This window comes from Schistocerca americana, chromosome 9 (genome assembly GCF_021461395.2).
Source record: "Schistocerca americana isolate TAMUIC-IGC-003095 chromosome 9, iqSchAmer2.1, whole genome shotgun sequence".
NCBI lineage: Eukaryota > Metazoa > Arthropoda > Insecta > Orthoptera > Acrididae > Schistocerca > Schistocerca americana.
In genome coordinates this window covers 126831793-126858968 of record NC_060127.1, presented here as the reverse complement: position 1 = coordinate 126858968, position 27176 = coordinate 126831793, and the positions used below count along the sequence as shown (strand labels likewise).

Below are 27176 nucleotides of genomic sequence, written 5' to 3'. Positions count from 1 at the left end.
TTTTTGATATGTCGCCGGCCTGTGTGGCCGTGCCGTTCTAGGCGCTTCAGTCTGGAACCGCGTGACCGCTACGGTCGCAGGTTCGAATCCTGTCTCGGGCATGAATGTGTGTGATGTCCTTAGGTTAGTTAGGTTTAAGTAGTTCTAAGTTCTAAGGGACTGATGACCTCAGATGTTAAGTCCCATAGTGCTCTGAGCCATTTGAACCATTTTTTTGAACACTAGTGGGCTCCTTTGAAATCATTTGTCGTTGTCAGATTTGTATGTAGAAATGAGGCGAGAAGAGGCACAGGACAGTTTCGTTATGAGGGCTGCAGACAACTGAGGTGGAACGCAACAAAGGTCGTTCGGACGTCTTTGAGCGTGACAGTACGCAACACGGTGTGCGATCTTCCACGGCCGTGCGAAGAGTGTGTCAGTTCCCCAGGCCGCTGGGTTCCCGCCCGCCTGCCACTCCTCTACACTCAGTTCCCTGCGTGCGCGTCAGCGGTGAGGCCCTGACAGACCCGGGCAGTGCTGGAGGACAGAACAGGACAGGACAGGACAGAAGGCCACAGCGTGGGTGGGCCGCCGGGCCACGGGGCATTTACTAGGTTGCAGTCGGGATTACCCAGCCATCTTCAGAATATAAGTAACTACCGTTTGTCCACAGTGGATATCGTCAAGCTGAAACTACAAATCCATAAATTATCGTCAGACTGTAAAAACGTATCTGAAACTGCCTCGGCCCCACTTCGCGACCGCGATGCGGCAGCCACGAGTGCTGTACTGGAACTCGCGAAGAGGGGCCGACGCAGTTTCAGATAAGTTTGTACAGTCTGACGATAATTTATGGATTTTTAGTTTTAGCTAGATGATATCCACTATCGACAAACGGTAGTTACTTTTATTCTGAACGAGGTTGGGTTATCCCGACAGAAACCTAGGTAAATCTAGGTGTCCTGTGCAACTGAGGCTGTTGATTTTAAAAATTAAAATTAATATTCATACAGTTGCTGACATGGCCGCGAAATGTTGAAAATACTGTTACTCCTACCTAAGCTGTGATGTAATAACCATTTGCATATCCGAGCACACATATTTAACGATTGTTCCGTGGCGTATCCACGGTTCTACAATTCCAACGGTCAGCACCGTATATCGCATAGTACACACGGTGCCTCTTACTGCACTGATCGTTAGTTCAACAGCGGTTACCGTGCGGTGTTGTTATCGCGCCTCTGCGTTTGCGGGAGTCAGTGAACTACCGCACGTCTGTTAAATAGCGCACATTGAAGAGTGCAATTCTTTATCACTCTTTTTTGCAGATGCACAGTAACGGCAAGGATCCCGACACTGTCACCTACACAAAGTTATAACTGCTTTCGCTTTAAGTATGTGACACAACGTAACAAACAGCCTGTTATTTCTTAGTTTACGTATGTAAACAAATTTACAGTAGAAGGGAGTATGTAATATACCACGATCTTTTTGTAATTTTTCAGGATGGAGCCTCTGGGGTTTCGTGCCAAAAGGGTGAGTACACTTAGAGACCAGTAAGAATATTGAAGAGAGATTCACGATTGTGGGCGTGATAAGTGAGATGCGTTGTCAATATTTTCGGAGCCCTACAATGTTTGTCAATAACCACTTTCAGCGTTACTCAAATCATTTCTCAACAGTGTCTCAGAAAAACACATTTTATCATGAAATATCATGTCACAAACTTTCCTGGTAGGAATAATATGATAATTAGAATTCCCCGCCCGCATGAACCATGGAACTTGCCGTTGGTGGGGAGCCTTGCGCGCCTCAGCGATACAGAAAGGCGTACCGTAGGTGCAACCACAACCGAGGGGTATCTGTTGAGAGGCCAGACAAACGTGTGGTTCTTCAAGAGGGGCAGCAGCCTTTTCAGTAGTTGCAGGGGCAACAGTCTGCATATTAACTGATCTGGCCTTTCACACTAACCAAAACGGCTTTGCTGTGCTGGTTCTGCGAACGGCTGAAATCAAGGGGAAACTACAGCCGTAGTTTTTTCCCAAGGGCATGCAGCTTTACCGCATGGTTAAATGATGATGGCGTCCTCTTGGGTAAAATATTCCGGAGGTGAAATAGTCCCCCATTCAGATCTCCGAGCGGGGACTACTCAGGGGGACGTTGTTATCAGGAGAAAGAAAACTGGCGTTCTACGGATCGCAGCGTGGAATGTCAGATCCTCTAATCTGGCAGGTAGGTTAGAAAATTTAAAAAGGGGAATGGACAGGTTTCAGTTAGATATAGTCGGAATTAGTGAAATTCGGTGGCAGGAGGAACAAGACTTCTGGTCAGGTGAATACAGGGTTATAAATACAAAATCAAATAGGGGTAATGCAGGAGTAGGTTTAACAATGAATAGGAATGCGGGTAAGCTACTACAAACAGCATAGTGAACGCATTATTGTGGCCAAGATAGATACGAAGCCCATGCGTACCACAGTAGTACAAATTTAAACGCCAACTAGCTCCGCAGATGACGAAAAAATTGATGAAATGTATGATGAGATAAAAGAGATAAAAGAAATTATTCAGATAGTGAAGGGCGACGAAAATTTAATAGTCACGGGTGGCTGGAATTCGATAGTAGGAAAAGGAAGAGAAGGAAACACAGTAGGTGAATATGGAATAGAGATAAGGAATGAAACAGGAACCCGCTTGGTAGAATTTTGCACAGAGCGTAACTTAATCATAGCTGACACCTGGTTCAAGAATCATGAAAGAGGTTTCTATACATGGGAGAAGCCTGGAGATACTAGAAGGTATCAGATTATATAATGGTAAGACAGAGATTTAGGAACAAGGTTTTAAATTGAAATTTCTAGGGGCAGATGTGGACTCTGACCACAATATATTGGTTATGAACTGAGATTAAAAGTGAAGAAACTACAAAAAGGTGGGAGCATATGAGATGGGACCTGGATAAACTGACAGAACCAGAGGTTTTAGAGAGTTTCAGGGAGAGCATCAGGGAACGATTGACAGAAATGGGGGACAGAAATACAGTAGAAGAATGGGTATCTTTGAGAGATGAAATAGTGTAAATGGACGAGGGCTAATAGAAATCCTTAGGTAACAGAAGAGATATTGAATGTAATTGATGAAAGGAGAAAATACAAAAACGAAGTAAATGAAGCAGGCAAAAAGGAGTACAAATGTCTCAAAAACGAGATGGACAGGAAGTGCAGAATGACTAAGCAGGGATGGTTAGAGGACAAATGACAAATGTAAGGATGTAGAGGCGTATATCACTAGGGGTAAGATAGATACTACCTACAGGCAAATTAAAGAGACCTTTGGAGAAGAGAGAACCACTTGTATGAATATCAAGAGCTCAGATGGAAACCCAGTTCTAAGCAAAGAAGGGAAAGCAGAAAGGTGGAAGGAGTACAGATAGGGTCTATACAAGGGCGATGTTCTTGAGGACAATATTATGGAAATGGAGGAGGATGTAGATGAAGATGAAATGGGAGTTATGATACTGCGTGAAGAGTTTGACCTGTCGAAACAAGGCCCCGGGAGTAGACAACATTCCATTAGAACTACTGATAGCCTTGGGAGAGCCAGCCCTGACAAAATTCTACCATCTGGTGAGCAAGATGACGAGACAGGCGAAATACCCTCAGACTTCAAGAAGAATATAATAATTCCAATCCCAAAGAAAGCAGGTGTTGACAGATGTGAAAATTACCGAACTATCAGTTTAATAAGCCACGGCTGCAAAATAAAAAGACGAATTCTTTACAGACGAATGGAAAAACTGGTAGAAGCCGACCTCGGGCAAGATCAGTTTCGATTCCGTAGAAATGTTGGAACACTTGAGGCAATACTGACCCTACGACTTATCTTAGAAGCTAGATTAAGGAAAGGCAAACCTACGTTTCTAGCGTTTGTAGACTTAGAGAAAGATTTTGACAATGTTGACTGGAATAATCTCTTTCAAATTCTGAAGGTGGCAGGAATAAAATACAGGGAGCGAAAGGCTATTTACAATTTGTATAGAAACCAGATGCCAGATATAAGAGTCAAGGGGCATGAAAGGGAAGCAGTGGTTGGGAAGGGAGTGAGACAGGTTTGTAGCCTATCCCAGATGTTGTTATATCTGTATATTGAGCAAGCAGTAAAGGAAACAAAAGAAAAATTCGGAGTAGCAATAAAAATCCATGAAGAAGATATAAAAACTTTAAGGTTCGCCGATGACATTGTAATTCTGTCAGAGACAGAAACGACCTGGAAGAGCAGCTGAACGGAATGGACAGTGTGTTGAAAGGAGGATACAAGATGAACATCAACAAAACCAAAACGAGGATAATGGAATGTAGTCAAATGAAATCGGGTGATGGTGAGGGAATTACATTAGGAAATGAGACGCATAAAGTAGTAAAAGAGTTTTGCTATTTGAGGAACAAAACAACTGATGATGGTCGAAGTAGAGAGGATATAAAATGTAGACTGGCAATGAAAAGGAAAGTGTTTCTGAAGAAGAGAAATTTGTTATTATCGAGTATAGATTTAAGTGTCAGGAAGTCGTTTCTGAAAGTATTTGTATGGAGTGTAGCCATGTATGGAAGTGAAACGTGGACGATAAGTAGTTTAGACAAGAAGAGAATAGAAGCTTTCAAAATGTGGTGTTACAGAAGGATGCTTAAGATTAGGTGGGTAGATCATATAAGTAGTGAGGAGGTATTAAATAGGATTGGGGAGAAGAGAAATTTGTGGCACAACTTGACTAGAAGAAATGATCGCTTGGTAGGACGTATTATGAGGCATCAAGGGATCACCAACTTAGTATTGTAGGGCAGCGTGGAGGGTAAAATTATAGAGACAGAGCAAGAAATGAATACACTAAACAGGTTCAGAAGGATGTAGGTTGCAGTAGGTACTGGAAGATGAAGAAGCTTGCACAGGATAGAGTAGGATGGAGAGCTGCATCAAACCAGTCTCTGGACTGAGGACCACAACAACAACAATTAGAATGAACTATTTTCTACCAGAAAATTATGTGAACCTTATGTAACTGAGTAGATCTTTGTGACAAACAAATTATTTCATTTTCCAGTGTGTAAAAAATGTTCAAATGTGTATGAAATCCTAAGGGACCAAACTGGCGAAGTCATCGGTTCCTAGACTTACAGACTACTTAAATAACTTATGCTAAGAACAACACACACACCCATGCCCGAAGGAGGACTCGAACCTCCGGCCGGAGGGGCTGTGCAGTCCGTGACATGCCGTGGCGTCTCAAACCTCGCGGCCGCTTCGCGTGGCTTCCGATGTATATTTCTCATGTCATTACAGAAGGTGATTTGAGAGTGGCACATGTACAGCCTGTACTAGTACTGTGACATTAGACCCCTGATACAAGGGTAAAGCATACGTTCTGTTACTAGCACTATTGTTAACAAATACTATTCCTGCAAAAAATGACGGGACAGAGCACCGAAACTCTTTTGCGTTTCTGTCAAAGAATGTGGTGTATTTGTCACCAGTGATGTGCAACAGGTAAAATTGAAAGCAATCAGCCGCCCAATATTTTTCTGTAATGTACAAAAATTGGTATGTTTTTATGTGCAGATCTTATCTCCAGTTTCCGTTCTTCTCTAAGGATAAGTAATGCTAGGAAGAAACACCCAAAGCTTGAATTTATTGCTGAGGACAAATAAACAAGGCTGTGGCGAAAATGCGAGTGTGACTAGAACTCTTTTCGTTCATGATGACTGGATAGGTGTGTCTGCTGTAGTAGACACAACAGTAGTTGTTATCTGTCCTTTTTTCAGTAGCTTCACAATCTGGAGCTCCAATCTACCACAGTTTATGAATGCTTGTGACGTGTCATGGAACAGCCGTCGAAGGTAATGGCATCTTAAGTGCCTTCTTAGTTAGTATTGGTTTTCTGTCTTGAGCTCACTGCAATTTAAGTAAAGAGAACTTTACGGCAGACGCATTCCGCTTTTATTTGTGTAGCATCTTCCACGGTTATTCTGCAAATAATTATAACCACATTCAATGTAAAATTCTCTTTAAATTAAATTGCAATAAGCTCAAGAGAGAAAACCAATAATAACTGATTTCAGCAGCTAATGTGGAAGATGGCCATGAAAGAAACGTAGTAAGTGCTTAATGTTCAGTGATCTTCCTTCTAACAAGGAGTTGAACATTCGTTTTAAATAAGTTGCATCGAATCCCTCATCCACATAATTACTTATCCTGACATTTTGTTGGTGGTCGCGTTGGCTTCTGTGGGATAGCATGCTGGTCTCGGACGCTATTTCTGATAAGAAGAAAGATTAACTGGTGAAATGATTGTATTATTCAGCCTGCTTACAATGATTATTCAATGAAGTAGTGTCTCTGAACTTTTAATCGGCTGTACAGGAGTGGGGAGAGGGACATTGTTGCAGCCCGCTTATGGCGGCATTGTATCCAGGTCAAGCAGTCAGGGCTTGACGGGTGGGTGTCCAGGACTGACCTTAAGCGATAGATCAGGTAATTTGGTCAAGCAAAGAAAATACGGGGTGTATCAAAAAGAAGCAACCGATTTAAAAAAAACTCGTAACTATTAATTTATCTGAGATACGTGCGTGAACAAAATACTGCTCGAAAGAGCAAACACTCGAGTTTTACATGGTTCCCGCTAGGTAGCAGCAGTGTACGACAACTTCACGTCTACCAAAAAATGGTGTCGGGACAACAGAAAGCGTTTTGTGTTCTACGATTTACGCAGTGCAGGTCAGTAATAACTGATCATCGTGGCTTTCGTACTAGGCATGATGTGGATCCTCGTACAGCACAGAGCATTAGACGATGGCATGAACAATTCCAAGAAACGGGCTGTTTGTGCAAAGGCAAATCACCGGGCCGTTCCCGAGTGTCTGACACATACGTCAAACGCTTCCTCCATAGTTTCACAAGGAGTCCGCACAAATCCGTTCACCGTGCAGCTCGACAGCTCAACATACCGCTGATGTCCGTCTGACGTCTATTGCGTTGACGTTTACACATGAAACCGTACAAAATTTAACTACTGCAAGCTCTTCGTGAAGGTGACAAACAACAACGTGTAGAGTTTTTAATTTCGTTCTTGGCAAGATGGAACATGACAGTTTTCTTCAACTCTTAGTCTCTAGGTGGCGAGGCAACATTCCATTTAAATGTAAAAGTGAACCGTCATAATGCGAGAGTGTGGGGTACGGGAGAACCACATGAAGCTGTACAACATTACGAGGGATTCTCTAGAATTTTCACGGGAAAAGATGTATGGTCCATTTTTCTTTGCTGATAACACTGATACAGTCCTTTCACATATCTAGATATGCTTCAGAAATTTCTTTTTCCACAGTTGGAGACTGATTCAAATGACTTCATTTACCAACAGGATGGGCATCGTCACAGTGGAATCTGGCAGTGTGGGGATTTTTAAGTGAAGGATTGCTGAACGATGGATCGGTCGCACTGGACCAAATGATTCGCTCTTTCATTACTGGCCTCCAATGTCGCCGGACCTGACTGTATGTGATTATTTCTTGTGGGGGCTTATAAAAGACACCGATCATGTGCCGCCGTTACCAACAACAATGAATGAACTTAGATATCGGATAACAGCATCTATGGGAGCTCTAACTCAAGACATGCTCGCGGCAGTGTGGGAGCAGTTTGAATACCGGATTGACATATCCTATGCATCTCAAGGGGGCCGTACTGAACATCCTTGAAAAGGCATGAAAAAGAACTATTTGAGTTTCCCATTCATCAAAAAACAATATAGACGTGCGGAATTGGATGATTATTTTTGATAGATCCTGTATATTGCAGTGTGTGAAATTCACAGTGCACGGCTAGAATAGGAAATTACCAGGTGTAAGACAGTCTAGGAGGTGGCGATGGAAGAGGAGGCGGTTAGCGTTAAATTCTGCTGGCAGCCAGTCAGGCGGTGCTGAGCCAGAGGATCTGTCTCCCTGGACAAGGTCTGGATCGCAAGAGAAAGAAGCTTGTGTGCACCGCCCTGCAGAACTCACCAGCGCCCCTCCGTTCCGGCTCTTGGCTATACCGATGGCTTTAACTGGCAAGCATACTTCAGCAGAGGGCTGAGGGCATATCTCGTCAGTAGCTTTAACTGGACAGAACTGCCTCGGTTGTGAAAGGGAAGGAACTTGTGTCGTGTAGGCACAGCCAAGGTTGCTCAAAGAGAAAACTTGTAAAGACTCGGCTGGGCCTTTGAAATATATTTTTAAATCAGTTCCCTTATATATTCCTTGAGTGGCTGCCACTGTGTACACAACTACTTTAACTAATATTTGTGCACACTGAACTATTACTAAAAGATACTTCTGGCTTCAGGAGTATTACAAAAGCCATTAGCGGCGTTTACAATAGCTCTTCTGCCAAGGCAGTCCTTTCACATTACATTCCTGCGAAGACTGTTACCATGGAAGGGCAGAGACATAGTATAAAATCAAAGAGTTGAAAGTGTGTCACCAATAATCGCTGATACATCTTGGAAACAAAAAAATAAATTTTTAAAAATTTAAATAAACTGCTTCAACATTGATAAAATATGTGTAATATGAATATTTAAAAATGAAACAGCCATTTTTGTCAGTACATGTTTATCCGAAGTTATTTATATCCAAATGGAGAGATCGATACTCTCTGGCATCGTATGTTGCTTGTTGTGTTATTGACTCGATTGCGTTACATCATGGAAAACATTACAGCTACTTTTGCGTAAAACGAGAAATTCAAAAGTTTTTGTTGTGCCATCAATAATTATTCTAGCAATAGAGGTTGCTGTTGGCCAGATGTGTTTTCCTTTAGAATAATTCAGCACAATGCCCATAGGTTCGGAACATAATGTTCTTCAGGTGGCAACAATAAGCATCAGATGGCACAGAAAATAGCGAACACAACTACAGGTGTCCTAGCAGGCTAGTGTCGATGTTTATATCTCGGTAACTGTAATCCGTGGAGTATTTCCATCTGATGTGGCCTCACCTCCGCGAATCGTCAACGCGTATTGTTCTCATGGTTTCAGTGGCTAGGTGAGTGAATACAAAGGTGCACAGGAAAGAGACTTCGGCGTTAGTATGGCAATGGGCTTTCTCTTAAAATACTCTTCTTTTTTCTTTATGGCAGTGTACGAATGCGGAAGGTGTCTGTAACTGAAACATAACAGCTTGTTGCCTTTCGTTCTCTAAATGCCCATTTTCCACTCGGCAATAGAACTGATGAAAGAGCAGCTTCTGCCTTTATCGTTGTGAACCTCAGATATTGTCGTCAGCTGTGGCAAGAGTTTGGTGTTTTCCACGTCAAACACTTAATTCAGGACTGTCCCTCAAAAATGTGTGCTGTAGCAAATAGGGAGCGTGCAAATGAAATTGAATGGCCCAATGCTGGGCATCAAAACTATAGTAAATTCAGTATTATTCAAAGGGAATGTAGTAAAAAAGAAGCAATTACAAATGGAACAGAAAGGCTTTACATAGGACATCAAAAATAATAAAAATAAAATTATTGAAGTACCTCTAACAATAATTCTTGTAATAGGCTCGTCAATGTGTTAATGACAGAATTGTATCTTCTATCCGACAACTGTGTCATGTGGCGACGCTCTAAGGGCGAGAATAGCAGTCTGCAGGTAAACAGAGAGCTTAAGGCATTGTGATCACCTCAAACATCCAAGCGTTGTCCCTATAAATATTAGTGGAAGCGCTTGAACGCGCACACCACTGCCAATGCTTCTAGTTTGATTGTCGAACAAGCCTGTTAACAGTTATCGAAGATGCTGTTAACAAAACTGATTGTTCGTATCGTGGTTTGTCTGTCCTCTTGTTTAGTCTGAAATAGGCACCATCCTATTCCTATTTTTGAAGCATTAACTGCTAGACAAAAGTCTAGACTCGAGCAAGGATAAACTGACATCCGTCCTTCAGACAAGCTTTCCTCGAACTTCTCAAAAGCCAGATATGCACATTTTTCTTTAACAGACTGGTCAACACGGTACTATTTAGACCATGCTCGTCGACAAAACATCTATAAAAAGAACAAAGGCCTAAAAATGACGTCAGTTTTCTCCTCCTCTGAGGAACTGATGATAGTTTTCATTTTCACCTTATCAGGGATGTTGCCTTGCTGATTTCTATGTGCAAGAAATTTATGTTTGGATGGCCCAAAGTTCTATTTCTCCAAGTCAGCTATAGTTCCTGCTTGCCTAAAGGCTTGGTTTTTGAATAAGCGTAACATCCACTGTCCAGGTGGCATTGATAATTAACACATCATCCACATAGTGTTACTTTTTCCAGTAGTTCAGGGCCAAGCACCTAGTGTAGAGCTGCGATAAATATACCTCAGGTAACAGGCGGACCAAAGATTAAGACCATAAACCGTTAACTCCTACCAGCAAAAACAAAGACAGCGTATATCTGCGAGTTGTTCTCAAATGGAATCGTTTGTAACAGTCACAGCAGCTGCATGTACATCGACATTCTGCAAATCACATTTAAGTGCCTGATTCCCTGCTATTCCAATCCTGTATAGCGCGCGGAAAGAATGAAAACCTATACCTTTCCGTGCGAGCTCTTATTTCCCTTATTTTACCGTGGTGATCGTTTCTCCCTACGTAGGTCGACGTCAACAGAACGTTTTCGCATTCGGAGGAGAAAGTTTGTCATTGAAGTTTCGTGAGAAGATCCCGCCACAACGGAAAACGCCTTTGTTTTAGTGATATCGACTCCGAATTCTACGTCACCCGCTCCTGTTTCGCGTTAACACAAAACGTGCTGCCCTTCTTTGAACTTTCTCGATGTACTCCGTCAGTCTTGTCTGGTAAGGATCCCCCGCACCACGTAGCACTATTCTAAAAGAGGCCGGACAAGCGTAGTGTAGCCAGTCTCTTTAGTAGATCTGTTACATTTCCTAACAATCCTGCCAATAAAACGCAGTCTTTGTTTAGCCTTCCCCCAACATTTTCTGTGTACCTTCCAATTTAAATTGTTCGTAATTATAATTCCAATGTCATCATCATCATCATCATCATCAACATGGACAGTTTCCAGCCTCTGGCCGGGTCTGTTTGGAACATAAGCCTCTCCATCGTCTTCTGTCTTGCCACCATCACTCCGTCTTTACCTGGGTCCAGTCTTCTCCTTTCTTCTGGACGCACTCATCCACTCCTTTCAGCCATCTGTCTCTCGGTCTTCCTAATTCCTAGGTATTTAGTTGAATTTACGGTCTTCAGATGAGACTGATTTATCGTGTAATCGACGTTTAACAGATTCCTTTTAGCACTCAAGTGTATGAGCTCACACTTTTCGTTATTTAGGGTCAATTGCCAATTTTTGCACCATACAGATATCCTTTCTAAGTCTGTTTTGCAATTTGTTTTGGTCTTCTGATGACTTTATTACTCGATAAACGACAGCGTCATGTCCAAACATCCTAAAACACCTGCTCAGATTCTCTCCCAAATCGTTAATATAGACAATAAACAGCAAAGGGCCTATAACACTACCTTGGGGAACGCCAGAAATCACTCCCGTTTTACTCGATGACTTTCCGTCAGTTACGAGGTGGATTCAAGTTCTAAGGCCCCCGATTTTTTTTCTAATTAACTCCTCACCCGAAATCGATGAAACTGGCGTTACTTCTCGACGTAATCGCCCTGCAGACGTACACATTTTTCACAACGCTGACGCCATGATTCCATGGCAGCGGCGAAGGCTTCTTTAGGAGTCTGTTTTGACCACTGGAAAATCGCTGAGGCAATAGCAGCACGGCTGGTGAATGTGGGGCCACGGAGAGTGTCTTTCATTGTTGGAAAAAGCCTAAAGTCACTAGGAGCCAGGTCAGGTGAGTAGGGAGCATGAGGAAACACTTCAAAGTTGTTATCACGAGGAAACTGTTGCGTAACGTTAGCTCGATGTGCGGGTGCGTTGTCTTGGTGAAACAGCACACGCGCAGCCCTTCCCGGACGTTTTTGTTGCAGTGCAGGAAGGAATTTATTCTTCAAAACATTTTCGTAGGATGCACCAGTTACTGTAGTGCCCTTTGGAACGCAATGGGTAAGGATTACGCCCTCGCTATCCCAGACCATGGACACCATCATTTTTTCAGCACTGGCGGTTACCCGAAATTTTTTTGGTGGCGGTGAATCTGTGTGCTTCCATTGAGCTAACTGGCGCTTTGTTTCTGGATTGAAAAATGGCATCCACGTCTCATCCATTGTCGCAACCGACGAAAAGAAAGATCCATTCATGCTGTCGCTGCGCATCAACATTGCTTGGCAACATGCCACACGGGCAGCCATCTGGTCGTCCGTCAGCATTCGTGGCACCCACCTGGATGTCACTTTTCGCATTTTCAGGTCGTCATGCAGGATTGTGTGCACAGAACCCACAGAAATGCCAACTCTGGAGGCGATCTGTTCAACAGTCATTCGGCGATCCCCCAAAACAATTCTCTCCACTTTCTCGATCATGTCGTCAGACCAGCTTGTGGGAGCTCTAGGTTGTTTCGGTTTGTTGTCACACAATGTTCTGCCTTCATTAAACTGTCTCACCCACGAACGCACTTTTGACACATCCATAACTCCATCACCACATGTCTCCTTCAACTGTCGATGAATTTCAATTGGTTTCACACCACGCAAATTCAGAAAACGAATGATTGCACGCTGTTCAAGTAAGGAAAACGTCGCCATTTTAAGTGTTTAAAACAGTTCTCATTCTCGCCGCTGGCGGTAAAATTCCATCTGCCGTACGGTGCTGCCATCTCTGGGACGTATTGACAATGAACGCGGCCTCATTTTAAAACAATGCGCATGTTTCTATCTCTTTCCAGTCTGGAGTAAAAAAATCGGAGGCCCTAGAACTTGAATGCACCTCGTACTACGAACTGTGAGTTCTCTGACAGGAAATCACGAATCCAGTCACATAACTGAGACGATATTCCATAAGCACGCAATTTCACTACAAGCCACTTGTGTGGTACAGTGTCAAAAGCCTTCCGGAAATCCAGAAATACGGAGTCAATCTGAAATCCCTTGTCAACAGAACTCAACACTCGATGCGAATAAATAGCTAGTTGTGTTTCACAGGAACAATGTTTTCTAAATCCATGTTGACTGTGTGTCAATAGACCTTCTCTTCGAGGTAATGCATAATGTTCGAATTCAAAATACGTTTCAAAATCCTGCTGCATATCGTCACTAACGATATGGGCCTGTAATTAAGTGGATTACTCCTACTACCTTTCTTGAATATTGGTGTAACCTGTGCGGCTTTCCAGGCTTTGTGTACGGATTTTTCTTCTCGCGAACGATGTCTATGATTGTTAAGTATGGAGCTATCGTACAAGCATACTCGGAAAGGAACGTAATTGTTATACAGTCTGGACAGGAAGACTTGCTTTTCTTAAGTGATTTTTAAGTTGCTTCACTATTCCGAGGATATGTTTCTACGTTACTCATCTTTGCAGCTGTTCATGACTCGAATTCTGGAATATTTACTACGTCTTCTTTTGCGAAGGCGTTTCGGAAGGCTGTGTTCGGGAACTCTGCTTTGGCAGCACTGTCTTCGATAGTATGTCCATTGTTATCGCGCAGAGAAGGCACTGATTGTGCCTTGCCGCTAGCATACTTCACATACCACCAGAATCTCTTTGGATTTTCTGCCATGTTTGGAGACAAAGTTTCGTTGTGGAAACTATTATAAGCATCCCGCATTAGAGTCTGCGCTGAATTTCGAGCTTGGAAATCTTGGTGATTTTGGGTCCGTTTGAATTTGATATCCTTCTTTCGTTGTTTCTGAAACAGCGTTCTGACCCATTTTGTGTACCAAGGAGGACAGCTCCGTGGTTTGTTAATTCATTTGGTGTAAATCTCTGAATTGCTGTCGATGCTATTTCTTTGCATTCAAGTCACATCTCGTCTACACTTACATTGTTAATTTGGAAGGAGTGGAAATTGTCTCTCAAGAAGGCGTCAAGTGAATTTTTATCTGATTTTTTTAATAGATACATTTTTCGTTTGCTTTTGGAGGATATGGGGCTTAGAATATTGAATCTCGCTACGACAACCCTGTGTTCACTAATCCCTGTATCCGTTTTGATTCTTGTTATTATCTCGGGCTTTCTTATTGCTAGGAGGTCGAGTGTGTTTTCACAAGCGTTTGCTATTCGCTTGGTCTTGTGAACTAACTGCCCGAATTAATTTTCAGAGAATGCGTTTAGCACAATTCCGGATGACGTTTTATGCGTACCTCCGGATTTTAACATGTATTTTCGCCAACATTTGAGGGTACATTAAAGTCACCACCAACTATAATTGTATGAGTCGGGTACATGATTGAAATAAAACTCAAGTTTTCTTTCAGCTTTTCAGGAATTGCATCTTCTGAATTGGGAGGTCGATAAAACGATCCATTTACTATCGTATTCCGGTTGCCAAGAATGAACCCTGCCCATACTAACTCACAGGAACTCCTATTCCAATTTCGTGACGTGGAAACTACATGTAACAACAACAAACACGCCACCGCAAATTGTGTTTAGCCTAGCGTTTCGGAACACTGTAAGGTCCTTCCGAAAAATTTCGGTATTATCTAGCTTTCAATGCCTATAACGATTTGAGCATCAGTGCTTTCTATTAGCGCCTGGAGCTCTGGTACCTTCCCAAAACAGCTACGACAGTTTACATCTGCTATACCGATGGTTCCTGCATCTAGTTCATCCTGTGTTCGGCCTGCATCCTTTTAGACTGAAGACCTGTCTATGTTTTCTCGTGTCCCTTTACCCTCAAAAAACCGCCCAGGCCACGCCACACAGCCCCTGTTACCAGTGTAGCCGCCTCCTGCGTGTAGTTGTCTCCTGACCTATTTAGCGGATCCCGAAACCCAACCACCCACAAGTTGAGGAATCTGTACACTACACGGTTGCAGAACCGTCTGACCCAGTGATGGGATGGCGTGGCGCGGCAGCTGCGACAACATACGCCGCGCCGCTGTTGTTTTAGGAACTGAACGCCGCCACTAGACAAACACTCTCGCTGCTCGCTGTTCTCGTAACTAGTTTGTCTCAGGTTTCATTCGAGTAAAGTTGTTATTCAAATCAATATGGACACTCGAAAACGAACATCATGGTGCTGGCAATACTTTACGGATGGAGATAACGATACCTGCAACATTTGTCGTAAAAGTCTCCGTAATGTTGTAAGTAGGCTGTTTAGGTTTTCTTATTGGTAACGCCACGTAGCGCTTTGTATGAAAATCACTGGCTGTGCTGTGTGCAGTCTGTGGCTGGTTTGCGTTGTTGTTGGCCACTGTAGTATTGGGCAGCTGGATGTTAACAGCGCGTAGCGTTGCGCAGTTGGAGGTGAGCCGCCAGCAGTGGTGGATGTGGGGAGAGAGATGGCGGAATTTTGAGAGCGGACGATCTGGGCGTGTCTCATTAAGAAAGAGTAAATTTGTAAGACTGGATGTCATGAACTGATATATATAATATGACTTTTGAACAATATTAAGCTAAATACATTGTTTGTTCTCTATCAAAATCTTTCTTTTGCTAACTGTGCCTATCAGTAGTTAGTGCCTTCAGTAGTTTGAATCTTTTATTTAGCTGGCAGTAGTGGCGCTCGCTGTATTCCAGTAGTTCGAGTAACGAAGATTTTTGTGAGGTAAGTGATTTGTGAAACGTATAGGTTAATGTTAGTCAGGGCCATTCTTTTGTAGGGATTTTTAAAAGTCAGATTGCGTTGCGCTAAAAATATTGTGTGTCAGTTTAAGCACAGTCTTGTATAATTGTTCAAAGGGGACGTTTCAATGTATAAAAAAATACAACGGCCATAATTAGACATCATAACTGCGCAATTTATCGAGCAATAAAACAGCGACGTCCGTGGATATAGAGGCTCATTCTTCCAATAGTGCGAGGCAGACAAAATGTCCAGGTAAGTATGGTACAAAAGGTGAATTCCGTGCAAAAGTTCGGATAGTGTCCGAAGCGGTCCGCCACGTTTAAAAAACATTGATTTTTTTATCGTACTCTGATAACATGCAACATACCCCAAAATCAAACCTATACTATCCTAGCTTTTGCACGATAAGATATGTAATTTTATTGGACTAGTGATCGAGCATAACGTATCCCCTTGCAGGAGCACTGATCTAAATCCTACGTTTCTCTTCATAGAGGGAAGTAAACGGCAGCAACAGCTAGATGAAGCACTAGTGACCATGATAACAAACAATTTTCAACCGCTTTCAATCGTCGAGGACACTGGTTTTCGACGTTTTGTTTCACTGTTGGATCCACAATACTCGATACCAAATCGAAAAAAGTTGCGCCTCATGATTGAGGACGATTACCATAAACAGAAAGAGGCTGTAAACTTGGCCGTGGAAGACTCTACTTGTGTTTCTTTAACGACCGATATTTGGACTTCACTAAATGGTTAGGCATATATTGCTGTAACTGGTCATTTCATTAACACTGATTGGTGCCTGAAAGCTTTAGCTCTCGAGAAATTCCGTTTCCCGGCAAAGCATACAGCGCTAAATATTAGTGAGGCGTTAGATAACGTGATATGAAAGTGGAACATTGAAACAAAGTTGTAAGTATCACAACTGACAACACCAGTAACATGACGGCAGCCGTACAACTTATTCACAGTGGCAACATAGATATGCAACATGTGCCTTGTTTAGCACACACCATCAACTTGGGTGTGAAAAGTTCTTTGATCAGCAACGGTGAGCTCTGCATAATGCGGGAAAAGGCCAGAAAAATTGTTAGCTATTTTGAAACAAGTTGCAGTGCTAATGAAAAACTCCATGAGATCCAGGATCTAATGAAAAAACCTGTTCATAAATTCATTCAGGAAACCGAAACCCGATGGGACAGTACGTTTTATATGCTACAACGTCTAGTGGTGCAAAAGGAATGCATTGCAGCCTGTTTATCATTTTTGTATTCAGGTGTAGAGAACCTCACAGCTGACGAGTGGCGAATTTTGAGCGAATGTTTATGTATACTGGAGCCATTTGAAGTGGTAACAAGTAAAATCTCAACTGGAAACTATACCTCTCTTTCGAAAGCTATTCCAATAATCAGACAGCTAATCATAACCGTATGCAATGGGAAGTGGGCTACCACGACAGCGCAAGAGCTACAGCAACATCTGCACAACTCACTAATAGCCCGGCTAGGATCAATAGAAAGAAACAAAGTACATGCCGTTGCCACAGTTCTCGAGCCAAGATTGAAAACGTTACTATTTACGAATCCCATTCATTCAAAACATGCCATTGCAAGCCTAATTGCGGGGTGCACAAACGTGGTAGAGACCGTACGATCTACTCATTCGGCTACTAACGACACTAGCCACGAGTACCATTTCGTACAAAACGCCAGTAGTTCATTATGGGCTTCTTTCGATTAAGAGGTTTCCAATAAAAATCTAATGAAAAGCGGTAGTGATAGCATAGACCTGGAGGTACAACGATATTTGGAAGAACCGTACCTACAACACACGGATAATCCTTTACACTACTGGAAAAAAAATGAAAACAGTTAACCAGGTCTAGCTCTCGTGGCAAAAAAATAGTTTGCAATACCTGCAACTTCTGTTCCCAGTGAAAGAATATTTTCGAAAACAGGACTACTTATAAACAAAGCAGACTAAAAGGCCAATTGTGGTCCGAGCACGGGGCTCACAACCCGAACCACACGCCACTGTTAAGCACTAATGAAGGGCTGGATCCCTTACCTCGATTGCACATAATTCATTAACGTCAATCCAACACATTTATTTCAAATAACATAAATGAAGTTACATTTGAATCTGTCTGACATTAAACAGGAATAAAAAAACGATTTCAGTATGAGCTGATTAAGTGCGTGAAGCGCGAGTTAAGCCAATAACCAGATAAACTAAACAATTCTCCGTAATTCAAAAGAAAGAGGAAAACCAAATTGAATCAATACACCCCACTGACAAATATCCAAAAAACCTTACAATACTACTCAAAAGAATACACTGAAGTGGGGAGCAGTCATTAACCCGACAGAACACTTCAAAATGAGTTCAATAACACAGCTGCGCGCCCCATAAAAATGCAAGACATTAAAAACACTTCACTTGACGAATAACCAATACTCATTAACATTACGCCACTCTTGTTTGAACTGCAGTGTCCCTAAGAAACAGGTGCTTATTCTGAAAGAACAATTTTTTCTTATATATTTAAATTACAGTATTAAGGAATTCCCCCTTCTAGGCGGAGGCTGAGCCAGAGACACAGAATGCCACTAAAACACAGTTTTGCTGTGAAATCTTACAGGAGACCCGGAAGCAGTAACAGACAAGGGGTCGGCACCCACAAATAACACAGGCTAAGAGTCAGGCTGGGAGCACATCCTACGAGAACTTGTTCACACTATGCTCACCACAAACTGTAGACATTCCGGCTGAACATCCGCTTGCGGTGGCTGCCAGAAGGACGAAGCAACCTACAGGCCCACGCCGTGCTTCTCACACAGGCACCTCAGTTTGTACACACATCTCGGCCAACACTAACTCCGGACTCCCCTCTCACTGCGTGGCTTGGCACAGTTTATATGAAATGCCTTCCAGGCAATCAGTAACCGCCGCAGGAGTTTCACGATTAGCGAACAGCCCCAGTGTAACAGACATCACACACGTGCTTACGCCCGAGCCACACCTCCGCCAGTCTCACCGGCCGCCCCAAACCGACTGCCTCTCGCCGTCCCGCGCGCCCCAGCCGAAAACGCAAAGATGCTCATGCCCGGGGACGCGTCAAAGATAACAAGCCGATCGCTGATGATCGACCAGCGATCTGGCTCAAATTGGTTAGTAAAATAATATTTCTAAACAAAAATCGACGGCAGTGCAGCAATGGGATGTAAAAATGCCTTCTGCTGAACAACTTTTGTTTCCTTTCTGTCATCAGTAAGTAAACGCATGTACGTAGTTTCTGTATATAAAAGGCTATAGCACTTCTCTTTTACGTTTAAGCATGCATGCATACATGCAGAATGTACAAGGTAATTTATTTTGTAAGAATAAAGCTTGTTTCATGCGAATTCTGTGCTTTGTTGTAAACAACAATTCTATGACTTTTGTCTTATGAGACATATACTAATACCTCAGTACACATTAATAACGGTAGTACAGTTGATATCAATAATAGAATTTCAATGTTTTCCGTGCATGTACGTAGGACGAGTACGACCGCTGCGGCCCAGTGCTTCGTGTACTGAAGGTTTGCGCAATTTCTCAGAGAGCGCAGCACTGTCAACTTCTCGAGCGTACCCGAGACATTCTCGAGAAATTGCCTTCGCGTCGAGCGTTTCTCGAGAGCGATCGTAGCCCATCACTAGTCTGACCGCTGATTCAGACCCTCCACTCTGCCCTGTACCAGACGTCCGCAATCGGTCCTGCCTCCTATGCTGCAAATGGTGAGCTGTGCTTTCATCTCGCAAACAAGACTGGCAGCCTTTACCACTTCTGTTAGCCGCTCGAAACCAGAATACCCTCTCCCAAGGTGGCTTCCGCCAGCTCCCTGATGATCCCCTCCTCCCCTCCATCTACCCCTCCTACCAACTTTGATCCTCCCTCTCTTCCTGTGTTTGCTCCTTTAGGCACCCTCCCACCCTTCTCTCCCTCTTCCCTCCCTCATCCATTTCTCCCCACTCCTCCCCCGGGCTTCCCCTCCCCTGTCCCTCTCCTCCTCCCCCCTTCTCCTCAGCCATTGGCATCCTTGTTCTCCCCTCTCCCCCAACTCACCCTTCTTCCCCTCTTGGCAGGTCCCCGGACTCGCACACGCTAAGTGGACATTCGCGCGCCGGACATCATCGCCATCAGTGTCTCGTGTGTGCCGTCGTGTTTAGTGTTCAGTGTTCACCGTCACACTCCATCGTTCACCAGTGCCATCGACATCTTCAGTGTTTGTGCTTCGTGTCAATTAGATTACATCATGGTCAGACAGAGATTCCGAAATCAGATACTGGATTGTAAGGCGTACCCAGGAGCAGATATAGACTCAGATCACAATATATTAGTGATGAAGAGTAGGCTGAAGTTCAAGACATTAGTCAGGAAGAATCAATACGTAAAGAAGTGGTATACGGAAGTACTAAGGAATGACGAGATACGTTTGAAGTTCTCTAACGCTATAGATACAGCAATAAGGAATAGCGCAGTAGGCAGTACAGTTGAAGAGGAATGGACATCTCTAAAAAGGGCCATCACAGAAGTTGGGAAGGAAAGCATAGGTACAAAGAAGGTAGCTGCGAAGAAACCATGGGTAACAGAAGAAATTCTTCAGTTGATTGATGAAAGGAGGAAGTACAAACATGTTGCGGGAAAATCAGGAATACAGAAATACAAGTCGCTGAGGAATGAAATAAATAGGAAGTGCAGGGAAGCTAAGACGAAATGGCTGCAGGAAAAATGTGAAGACATCGAAAAAGATATGATTGTCGGAAGGACAGACTCAGCATACAGGAAAGTCAAAACAACCTTTGGTGACATTAAAAGGAACGGTGGTAACATTAAGAGTGCAACGGGAATTCCACTGTTAAATGCAGAGGAGAGAGCAGATAGATGGAAAGAATACATTGAAAGCCTCTATGAGGGTGAAGATTTGTCTGATGTGATAGAAGAAGAAACAGGAGTCGATTTAGAAGAGATAGGGGATCCAGTATTAGAATCGGAATTTAAAAGAGCTTTGGAGGACTTACGGTCAAATAAGGCAGAAGACATAGATAACATTCCATCAGAATTTCTAAAATCATTGGGGGAACTGGCAACAAATCGACTATTCACGTTGGTGTGTAGAATATGAGTCTGGCGACATACCATCTGACTTTCGGAAAAGCATCATCCACACAATTCCGAAGACGGCAAGAGCCGACAAGTGCGAGAATTATCGGACAATCAGCTTAACAGCTCATGCATCGAAGCTGCTTACAAGAATAATATACAGAAGAATGGAAAAGAAAATTGAGAATGCGCTAGGTGACGATCAGTTTGGCTTTAGGAAAAGTAAAGGGACGAGAGAGGCAATTCTGACGTTACGGCTAATAATGGAAGCAAGGTTAAAGAAAAGTCAAGGTACTTTCATAGGATTTGTCGACCTGGAAAAAGCGGTCGACAATATAAAATGGTACAAGCTGTTCGAGATTCTGAAAAAAGTAGGGGTAAGCTATAGGGAGAGACGGGTCATGTACAATTTCTACAACAACCAAGAGGGAATAATAAGAGTGGACGATCAAGAACGAAGTGCTCGTATTAAGAAGGATGTAAGACAAGGCTGTAGCCTTTCGCCCCTACTCTTCAATCTGTACATCGAGGAAGCAATGATGGAAATAAAAGAAAGGTTCAGGAGTGGAATTATAATACAAGGTGAAAGGATATCAATGATACAATTCGCTGATGACATTGCTATCCTGAGTGAAAGTGAAGCAGAATTAAATGATCTGCTGAACGGAATGAACAGTCTAATGAGTACACAGTATGGTTTGAGAGTAAATCGGAGAAAGACGAAGGTAATGAGAAGTAGTAGAAATGAGAACAGCGAGAAACTTAACATCAGGATTGATGGTCACGAAGTCAATGAAGTTAAGGAATTCTGCTACCTAGGCAGTAAAATAACCAATGACGGACGGAGCAAGGAGGACATCAAAAGCAGACTCGCTATGGCAAAAAAGGCATTTCTGACCAAGAGAAGTCTACTAAAATCAAATACCGGCCTTGACTTGAGGAAGAAATTTCTGAGGATGTACGTCTGGAGTACAGCATGTATGGTAGTGAAACATGGACTGTGGGAAAACCGGAAGAGAAGAGAATCGAAGCATTTGAGATGTGGTGCTATAGACGAATGGTGAAAATTAGGTGGACTGATAAGGTAAGGAATGAGGAGGTTCTACTCAGAATCGGAGAGGAAAGGAATATGTGGAAAACACTGATAAGGAGAAGGGACAGGATGATAGGACATCTGCTAAGACACCAGGGAATGACTTCCATGGTACTAGAGGGAGCTGTAGAGGGCAAAAACTGTAGAGGAAGACAGAGATTGGAATACGTCAAGCAAATAACTGAGGACGTAGGTTGCAAGTGCTACTCTGAGATGAAGAGGTTAGCACAGGAAAGGAATTCGTGGCGGGCCGCATCAAACCAGTCAGCAGACTGATGACCAAAAAAAAAAAACTAACTTATGCTAACAACGACAGATACACACACACATACACACACACACACACACACACACACACACACACACACACACCCTTGCCCGAGGGAGGACTAACCTCCATCGAGAGAGGCCGGGAAATCCGTGACATGGTGCCTCAAATCGCACGGCCACTCCGAGCGGCAATTTTCGAAAAGAAAGTCAAATATTTTGTGAAAAGGATTTGTCTAAAAGAATGAAATAAAAAATATTATACAGCCGTTTGATGCACCTCATTTTCCGTTCATGATTTCCAGCATAGTTCAAAGGCACGTAGAATGTTTCTCTGATCTATTTATTTCTTTCACGCAAATTATTTTACAAAATATTCGACCGATTTCTTTTATTTTTTATTTTCGAGTTTTATTTAGAAAGCATGATCTTACTGACACCTCACTTGACTTGCTAACGTCTTCTGTTCTCGAAAATCCTAACTTCGGTACCTGATTCGAAGGAAGCGTTTTCGACATTTAAATATTGCACCAGTGTATCTTTCTATGTGCATATTATCTAGGTCTTGAAAAAATGAACTTTTTGACACTTTATTTACATAGCTTGGCAGCAGCTTTTCGTGAAATATTTCAATTTTTCCTCAGCTCAGCAATTAAGTTTTCCTTAATTACCCTACTGCTTTCCAGAAATTAAATATTTCCACGCAAAACTAGACCTCACGCTGGTTACTTTGATACCCCGTTTGCCCGTTTCTCTTTCTTTGTTTCGCTATGAAAATTCCGACCTCATGGTGTAATTTATAGGAAGTCTTGTTTCCGCTCTGCTCACACGTTTGACAAAAACTTATCGAGTGTTAATCAAATGATAAAATAGCCCTTTCTGCGTCGTTTCGGTAACGAACCGATTTTCACGACAACAGTATAACAACCAATATCACATGGATGAAAAGAGAAATCATTCCGCTCTCGGCTTTAAATACAATTTAGATACATTGGTTACATTTTATACGCAATAATGTATGGCCTAGAATGAACTATACGAAAAGTCTAAGCAACATGATTTTACGTCTGCAGCAGTTCTTTTTGATACACACTGTATTTTTGATATGTCGCCGGCCTGTGTGGCCGTGTGGTTCTAGGCGCTTCAGTCTGGAACCGCGTGACCGCTACGGTCGCAGGTTCGAATCCTGCCTCGGGCATGGATGTGTGTGATGTCCTTAGGTTAGTCAGGTTTAAGTAGTTCTGAGTTCTAGGGGACTGATGACCTCAGAAGTTAAGTCCCATAGTGCTCATAGCCATTTGAACCATTTACCTCTGCAAACTCTTAAAAATTTCGTGCAGTCATGTACCCAGTTTCGTGCAGCACAGTAACTATGACGAATAACGAAAAGAAATTCAGATCTTCACCGAGCAAAGATGTCAAATTGTAAGATGCGAAAGAATTAAATTTTTTCACCAAATAGTTTTCTTAAAATTGGATTATAAGTACACTATGTGATCAAAAGTATCCGGACACTCCCAAAAACATTCGTTGAGCTTGGTGTCCGTATACTTTTGATAACATAGTGTAGTTGTGTTTCACAAGAACGATGTTTTCTAAATCCGGCTTGACTGTGTGTCGATAGACCGTTTTCTTCGAGGAAATTCATAATGTTCGAACACAATATATGTTCCAAAATCCTGCTGCATGTCGACGTTAACGATGTGGGCCTGTAATGTAATGGATCACTCCTTCTACCCTTCTCGCATATTGGTGTGACCTGTGCAAGATTCCAGTGTTTGGGTACGGATCTTTCGTAGAGCGAATGGTTGTATATTATTGTCAAGTATGGAGCTATTGCATCTGCGTACTCTGAAAGGAACCGAATTGGTATACAGTCTGGACCAGAAGGCTTGCTTTGATTAAGTGATGTAAGTTGCTTCACTACTCTACGTTCGTCATGTTACTCTCGATCGGGAGGGCACGACTGCTGGAGCAGGACATGGTGCAGGCGTAACCACGCGCGGTGCCCACTCCCGTGAGGGAGCGCCGGCGGTGGACGCTGCTTGTCCGTGCCCAGCTGTGTGCGAGCACTCGGCGGCAGAGGCAGCAGACGAGACAAAGGCGGCGCCAGCGGAGGCCACAGGGGTAGAGCCGGCCCAGTGTCAATTGCTCCGCCCGGCGGCGGCGGCAACCACAACGAAAATGGCGCAGGAATCGAAAAAGACATTGGACTTTGGAAGCGGCGGTGGGGACGCTGCTGTGTGCTCGGCCACGCTCGGGTCGGGTAAGATCGCCAACCGGAGTGAAGCTGTAGCAGCTCGCGAAACTATCGAGGGCTTCCTCGGGACAAGACTGTGTGCTGTTGTGGAGGTATGGACCAGCAGCTCTGCCTCAGCATTTGATTGAGGATGAAATGGAGCGGCCGTAACGTGCCAAATACCAATTCCTGTACAAAAACAATCGGCAAAATCCTGAGTCACAAACTGCATATACGGTAATCCTTTCGAGCAAAAAAATCTTTGCGGATGCCGTGACTGTAATAGCTTTGGATATGGACGGGCAATGATGAAGTTCTGAGAAAGCGACTACTACAACAAGCGAAAACAAGCTAAGAAAGGGATATGCAAAATCAGCACAAATATACTCCCAGGGAGCGAGAGAGTGGGTGGTGGCGGTGGGGGGGGGGGGGGGGGGGGGGGGGAGGGACGCGGCGGCGGACCACGGAGGAAGATAGGCCGGTGGTCCCCACTGATGGGTGACACACTTCGAGCAGGCTGATGCAACACGTGTGATCTCATTGTCAACCGAAAAACGTGGTGGCAGGCCAACAGTTTTGTAGGAGAGATACACGCCAATGGTCCAAGTGGAGCAGGCACATGACGTCACGCCGCAATGGGGACGGAATCACAAACGTGGGCGCCGACTCTTCAGTAGCCAAGAGTAATATACCATCTACAGCTGAGAGGCGGTGGCAGAGAGCATAATAATGGATCTGATGCTCGGCCTGGTGGTTTACCTGGCCAGCCGCAACGGACAAATTGAACAACTTGACGTAAGACAGGATCTGACGCAACAGTCCAAGAACAGGTAATGGAGAAACCATCCAAAGTGTTTTGGGCTCCCACGTCTGAGGGGAAACAAAAATAGTTCATCCTGATCAAATGACGGATCGTGACAAATCGACAAAAACTGAGCCGAGCATTGCAGGTGATTTGCGACTTTGCCTGGAAGTGGTACTGAAGGATGGAAAAGAAAAACCACACGTTTATGATCAGTAATCAAATGAAATTTAGACCCGCGGAGCAAAACATGAAATATTTTGAAGGCGTGCACAATAGCAAGAAATTTTTGTTCTATCTGCTAGTAGCACTGGTGCACCTGATTCAGAATTATGGAAGTGTACACAATAGGACTTTGAGAGCTGTCTGGATATTTGTGTGTGATTACGGCCATGAGGCCACACTAGGAGACGCCTGTGACCAGAACCAGATGTTGGCTGGTTGGAAGATAACCAAGGGAGGTACCGAGTGTAATTTTGACTTCTACAGGGTGAAAGTAAGCTCCCAGGTGGAAGGCCAGTGAAAACGAACACTCTTACGTAGCACGAAGGCGCTGAGCCGCGATGGCCGCATCAGGAAGAAATTAATGGTAGGAAACAATCTTCCTTAGAAATGCCTGCAACTCTGACATTGTTTGGGCGCAGCAAATTCGTAATTTCATCGCCAGCATGCGACACTTGTAAACTGATATATACGATGACAGCTGAAAAGTTTTGATTTGCCCAAGTTACGTTTCAGCCCAGCTGCTTCCAGCACCGTGATTAAGGCCCAAAGGTTCTGCAACAGTTGCCGGCCACGGTGGCCTGGGGTTCTAGGCGCTGCAGTCCGGAACCGTGGGACTGCTACGGTCGCAGGTTCGAATCCTGCATCGGGCGTGGATGTGTGTGATGTCCTTAGGTTAGTTAGGTTTATGTAGTTCTACGTTCTAGGGGACTGATGACCAAAGATGTTAAGTCCCATAGTAATCAGAGCCATCTGAACCATTTTTCTGCAACAGTTTTTTCACGAGAAACCAGAGGCCACAGTATCATCGAGGTAGCTAGTGCACCGTGGCACGGAGGCCAGGACTTGCTCCAGAAATCGTTGGTAAATAGCAGAGACGCTAGGTTCGCTGAATGACAGGTGGTGGTACTGGTGTAACCCGAAGGCAGTGTCCACTAAGAGGGTATACTGGGAATCAGCATCTGCAGGCAGCTGCAAGTAGGCTCCGGACAAGTCTGTTTTGAAAAAATATTGTCCTCAAGGCAGCCGAGCTAAGAGTTCTTCCTGGTGGGGTAAGGGATAGGTGTCAATAATAGATGGAATTCACAGACTTGTTAAAACCGCCACAGAGGGGAAGGTTGCCGTTAGGTTTTGTAACAATTACCGTTGGAGTAGACTATGCAGGACACACGCGTGGCAACACCCAAGGGCGTGAGTCGATAGAGTTCGGCTTTTCCTCGCTCCCATAAAGCAATGGGCATGGGAAAGACGGGGGCGTGCCGTCGATTTCGTTTTGATTTGAGCCTGGAAGTCGGTAGCACACACTAAGTCTGTCATAAACAGAGTAATTCCGAGCAGAGCGTGTCCAGTTGCTGGTACAGTACTTGACCCTTCAAGAGATGCACTTCGTCAGAAATAGAGGGTCCAAAGATCTTGAAGGCTCCAAACCCAATACGTTTTCTTTGTTGCCATCATCTACCTCTAGCGACATCAAAGGCATCTGCTTTATACACTAAAAGATTAGAAAACAATCCCAATATGAATACTTGTTGTAACTCACCAACTGGCAAGAGACAGGTAACGACACCAGTGATCAAACCTCCACACAGATTGGTGAATTCAACAAAGTCACTGCCACACCTACGTCTACTTGAAATTTAAACATTTTGTCGGTAACATGTAACACAGTTCACATCCATCTTAATGTCTGATGAATAAGAGTGAG

At 43.6% G+C, this 27176-nt stretch overlaps 1 protein-coding gene across 1 annotated transcript in view; it reads left to right on the top strand.

The window, feature by feature from the left end:
- LOC124550933 overlaps nt 1-27176 on the top strand; it is a 181014-nt gene that overhangs the window by 102328 nt on the left and 51510 nt on the right. The window contains exon 3 of the mRNA XM_047125733.1: nt 1485-1515. Within this exon, the coding sequence (XP_046981689.1) occupies nt 1485-1515 (31 nt within the window). The remainder of the gene's footprint in view (nt 1-1484; nt 1516-27176) is intronic.